We start from the raw sequence: 5831 nt of genomic DNA, 5'->3' as shown, positions 1-5831 counted from the left end.
TGGAGCAAGCCCATGCAAGACATGCCACTGCAAGCGCACGCAGCGGGTGAAGCGAGAGAGGGCTGCGGTGAGCTGCAGACTTCAATCTAACCCAAAGCCTAGCAACATGCACACGTAATGCGTCATGCCCATGCCATGGGAAACTATCCATGAATAAATACAGCTGGATTAGTCCACAAATGCTTACTTCCCTTGTTGCATTTCTCATTAAACAGGGATCTGATATATAATAGGACTTTTTCTCTGGTCCCACCATCCCTGTTATATCAGGTTTCCACTGTAACATTTAAGCACTGTTTGACATCACATTAAGATTCTCATGCAGCACAAGAAACACAAGAAAATGAGCAATCAGTGCATGAGCCTTTAAAAAAATTCATGACACGCAAGGAACAAACTTACAAAGCCCATCCACCTTTGACAGAAACATTATCAAACAAGCCCTATGAGTCTAAAAGATACTTACCTGTAGAAAACCAGAATCATATGGCTCTATATCAGGATACAGCTCTGATCTTTGAGCAGTATCAGCCATTGTAATCTGAAAAAAAAAAATCCTTGTTATAATCAAATATGTGCAACATCTTTGGGACAACAGAAACAAATCAGTAAGGCATCTGAATATCAAAATTGAGTACTAATATAATAAGGTAACACAAGACTCTGCTTGCTTTTTTTTAAATGTAAAGTTAGTCCAATATTGATAAAACGGGTCAAAATAGAAAAAAGGACAAAATTAAGCTAGACGAAGAAACTCTAAAGTTTCACAAAAACCACAGAAAACCATCTCAGTTACTATCCAAACATTGGGTTTCATTGAATATAATTAAAATCTCTTCTGGGATAGAAGGGCATGTGGGAGCCGTCATCTTCTTCTCAAGGCTGGTTTGCCACCAGGACTGCATCTCTACTAGAGCTGCATAGTGCCGTCTTAAGACTACACATTTTACAAAATGCCTCTGTTCCAGAAGGAAGATCCTTTTTATTCTTCAAACCCATCAGACAAAAAAAAAATCCATGCCATTGCCATGACCGCACATGTGTCAGTCTCAGCTTTAACATTTGATAACATCATGAGTAGAAAAGCAAATGGTGTTTAAAAATTCAAACTATGAGAAATCAGCGTTTCAATTTCCCTTTTATTGCTAGGGCTATTTATTGGAGCAACTTGGTTAGTTACCACTTTTTGGAAGGAGAAGTTTCAAAGTGAAATTTTAAATCGAACTCAAACACAACTTCCCTTGAATGTTCGTATCGCTACACTTTTTAGACTTCAAATTCACACAACCTCAATCCACTTCTGATCCGTCTAATTAATGACTAGAGTAGTTCAGATTCACATTCATCTCCTACACTATTATTTTACATCTATTTAATCGGCTCTTCTGCACCTTCTTTTTTTTTTCCATGCACCCCGTTAGCCGTTAGTTTCAATCGTCCACCATGGTCAGGATTGGTCCTTCACTCCATTGAAATGACCGGCATCATGTAGGAATTACATGCCATTTAGCCATCACTTAAAGAACAAACTGGTCGTTTGATCAGACGACATCAACAAAGACATTGTTATTATAAGGACACTTGTAAAAGTAATGAGTAATGGTGTATGGGATTAAAACAGTTCTGCCAGAATTGGTTTCATCAGCCACAGTTGCAGCCACAAGAAGTCATCTTAACCTTTAATTCTTCTAATTTTTCTATTTTGCTGGAAAAATGTTCTCCTCTGCATGATGTGTTGTTCATCATCATACGTTGACGGAGGAGCTATTACTATTACAGTGGAACTCAGATTCAACTAACTTGGATTTAACAAAAACTCAGATTCAATGAAAGGAGCCAGTTTTTTTATTTTATTAAAATCAATAAAAATACTCATTTTAAAAAACCCATAAATAAGCAAACTCGGATTCAACACAGTCGCTTGCAGGGTGAACAGCCCCCGATGAGGTGGCTTCTCTTATTTTTCTCCCGCAACGAACTTTATCCATTCCTGGAAACCATCCATGGCATCTACACACACAAAAACCTCAAGCTATAACGAACACGTCAGATTCAACTAAATTGAAGGTCAGGCTTGACGACTACGTTGAATCTGAGTTCCACTGTATCATTTATATTAAAGCAGCAGTAAATATGAGAAGAGAATTTCCTTCTGATATTGCGTTGAAAAGAAGTTGGAAGTCATGACAAAACTAAACAAGCCCCATGCACTCCTAAAGACCAAAATGAAGTAGTATGTCCTTCAACTCCAGCATACACTAGATTCTAGCAAAGGTTAACAAAGTAACAAACATCAAATTAAGGATTAATTCTCCTATCCCGTGCCGTGTACGTGTGTTACACTCTCAGCTGGCTTCGCCCCAGTTGTAATGTGTGTGTAGTCTAGGCCTAAACTGAAACAACTTCGGTAAATGTTGAAATAACACAATCATAAGACATTAAATTTGAATACTACAGCCTACGTACAATAATGTGCACTCTGTGCAGCAGTACACGCTAAAGAAATTTAGCCAAAATCGTTCGTTATCGGATCGGAGCCCGATGAAAGTAAACGCCTGACCGTGACTGGTGTGAACGAGTTTTAAACCCACTTCACAGTTCGAGCTCGAGCTGCCGATCTCAGTTAGCCTACTCATTTCAATTATTAGCAGCTACTGCTTGTCGGTCCCTAATTATCGTTTTCGCATTATACTTTTGGTCGCAAAACTTACAGGCGAATCAGTTATACGTTTGATCAAAGAAAAAAAATTGGCCTCTAAACCTACCTAAAGTCCACAGTAGGCCTAATGTCCAAAATGAAAGCAGGTCGAGTTTGAGAATGAGAGCTTGACAGTGCGTGTGCTAGCAGACCTTGCAGTCAGAAGTAAAAATAAGATCTTCGTCCCAGCAATGATTTTTTTAATCACTAGCAACGTGTTCAATTTTATAACACAACGCCGACCTTTCTTCTTCCTTAAAAAAAATCCCTTTTCTTTCTTAATTATTAATGTTATGAAATAAGGACAATTACCACGGTCGTTATTGACATTATCGTTTCTGTTTGTACGAAAAGAAAAGCAAAAAGTATAGACTTGGATATTTTTGGAAATTTTATGACATTATTATTATACAACATTACAATAATAGCTAGCATTTAATTACAAATTCCGGCTCAACAGCAAGCTCTATGTGCTTTACAACCTATATCATTACCCCCAGCAGACCTGAAGATAACATTCTCAAACACTCTCAACTTCCAGCATTTTGCGAGTGATTTTGTTGTTGCTGAATTTTGGAGATCACAAAGAAAGAAAGTTATTTTTACCATGATGGAACATCATTTCTTTTTTTTTTAAATTTAATACAAGAGAACGGATTGCCAATTCCAACTGAACGTGTAATAATAGGCCCTTGACCATTGGTGCGTGTTTTTTCTTATCTCTGCGGAGAAGTGTAGGGGGGGGGGGGGGTCGCCTGTGATTGCCCATGTCCGTAGTGAGTTTAATAACTTCCTTTTTCCTTTTTTTCTTTCATAATCTAGGGCTGTATACTATAATCTCAAAACCCGCAATTTCCAGACCTATAGCTTGTTTACTTTCGTCTGTCCGTAAAAAAAAAAATTCCTGCTCTTTTAATTTTATTTTGCGGACGCTCATGTAACCCCCACGGTTGCCCCAACCACGGGATAGAAGAAGAAGATGTAACTGCATTATGACACTCTTGCTTGCTCGCGAAAAAACCTATACCATATCTTCGTGGATTTTAAAAAGGCCTTCGACAGGGTGTGGCATGCAGCCTTATGGTCAACCATGAGGAAATATAACATCAACGCTAACCTGATCAACGTCATACAACAACTATATGACAAGGCCTCCAGCGCAGTACCTTAACGGCAGCATGGGGGATTGGTTCAGGACAACGGTCGGGGTGAGGCAATGCTGTTTGCTCTCTCCCACTCTCTTCAACATCTTCCTAGAACGAATCATGACTGACACTCTAGAAAACCTCAATGGAACAATCAGTATTGGAGGCAGGACAATCACTAACTTGCGTTTTGCCGATGACATCGATGGATTAGCAGGAGAAGAACGGGAGCTCGCCACACTAGTGGAGCGGCTGGACAAAACCTCAGCAGCCTACGGCATGGAGTTCAGTGCCGAGAAAACCAAGCTAATGACCAATAACATCAATGACATTAACACGGACATCAAAGTCAGGGGCGAGAAACTTGAGACCGTCAACAGCTTCAAATATCATGGATCAATCGTCTCAGATGAAGGCTCAAGACCAGAAATTCTCTTCAGAATTGCGCAAACAACAGCTGCGCTGTCAAAACTGAAGCCTATTTGGAGGGACAGAAACATCACGCACAACTAAAAATTCAGACTATTGTGCTCACTGGTCATCTCAATATTTTTATACGCCTGCGAGTCGTGGACACTTACAGCAGAATTAGAGAAGGAGATTCAGACCAAAGAGATGAGATGTTACCGCAGACTCCTTGACATCTTGTACAAAGACCACGTTTCAAATGCTTAGGTACGAAAGAGAATCACCAACGCAGTGGAGCAGTATGAAGATCTACTGACCACAGTGAAGGGACGAAAATTAAAATGGTATGGGCATGTCACAAGATCCACAGGACTTGCCAAAACAATCCTGCGAGGAACAGTACAAGAAAGAGAAAGAGAGGAAGGCAGAGAGAGAGAGATGGGAGGACAACATTGCAGAGTGGTCGGGAAAGACGATGGGTGACAATCTGAGGAAAGTAGAGGACAAAAATAGATGGCGAGAGCTGGTTTTCAGATGCAGTGGTGCCCCCATGGTTGCCCCAACCACGGGATAGAAGAAGAAGATGTAACTGCATTATGACACTCTTGTTTGCTCGCGACAAGGGGAAAAAACTAAGAAAAAAAAGTCATAGATCTTGATCCAGTAATTTTTTTTAAAGTTTCCCTATTTGGGGCCTAGTAAACTCCGCCCTTTGGATACACACACCGGATCACTGAAATGAATGATATAAGAGTAACCTGGCCTCGAAATCGCTCATTTTGAGACAGCAACACCCCTCAGCCCGCCCCCACATTTCATTTTGTAAACTTGTAGTTTGTAGATTTCTTCCCAAGACCGTGCTGTGCCCGTCGTTTTATGCAAGAAAAGTTTTGAAATTATGCAAACTGAGCCCAAAAATGTGAAATTATGCCATTCTGTTAATTTTAACTAAGAATGATAAGAAAAATAATCAGAAATTATGCTTTAATGATCAAATTTTGCTAAATAATGCGGGGTGCATAAAACCACGGGGACAGTCGACGTATCTATCCACTTTCATACAAGTTAAGAAAAGTACTCCTCGATCCGTCTTTTAGCCCGTGTTTCATAGGTGTGCGTTAGTTGAGTGTGGTGTTGATGAAAATAAGTTACTTTTTGTGTTTTATGTTGTTAGGTGTATGCTGTAAATCCGCACTCTTTCAAAATAGGTCAGTTTTTTATGTGTTATGTGTATGATGGGACCCCCACCCCCCTTTAAAAAAAAACCCGCCTGCGTTAGGCTACCATCAAAGAAAATCGTGTAAGAACCTCGGAGTGCAGTGATCTTCATTAATAGGCTTTTATTTTGTTGGTCATTGAACTTTAAGACCCGCTTGACGTTAGATAAGATTTGGGAAAATTAAAGTGATGGGGATTTACATATTGTTTTAACCACAATGAGACATAAGAAGCTATATAACCTTAAAAAAAAGAAAACAAACCACTATTGTCTGATTATTTTTGTCTGGTAGTATGCAAAATATGTTAAGACACGGAAATTCTCTCTCCCTCTCTCTCTCTCTCTCTCTCTCTCTCTCTCT

The 5831-nt window shown here is 39.6% G+C and overlaps 1 protein-coding gene across 3 annotated transcripts in view; it reads right to left on the bottom strand.

The window, feature by feature from the left end:
- The window catches only part of LOC101863850 (probable proline iminopeptidase), a 14236-nt gene that overhangs the window by 6953 nt on the left and 1452 nt on the right, over window positions 1-5831 (bottom strand). For 2 of the 3 annotated variants that reach the window (XM_035972638.1, XM_013088603.2), the window contains exon 2: window positions 467-541. In XM_035972638.1, coding sequence (XP_035828531.1) covers window positions 467-535 — 69 coding nt within the window. In that variant the 5' untranslated portion in view covers window positions 536-541. Of the gene's footprint in view, window positions 1-466; window positions 542-2765; window positions 2842-5831 lie in introns of those variants that run through there. The other variant, XM_035972637.1, reaches the window with a different exon arrangement.

The sequence above is a fragment of the Aplysia californica genome, unplaced genomic scaffold (assembly GCF_000002075.1).
Source record: "Aplysia californica isolate F4 #8 unplaced genomic scaffold, AplCal3.0 scaffold00775, whole genome shotgun sequence".
Classification (NCBI taxonomy): domain Eukaryota; kingdom Metazoa; phylum Mollusca; class Gastropoda; order Aplysiida; family Aplysiidae; genus Aplysia; species Aplysia californica.
This window is presented reverse-complemented; position numbering and strand designations above follow the sequence as displayed.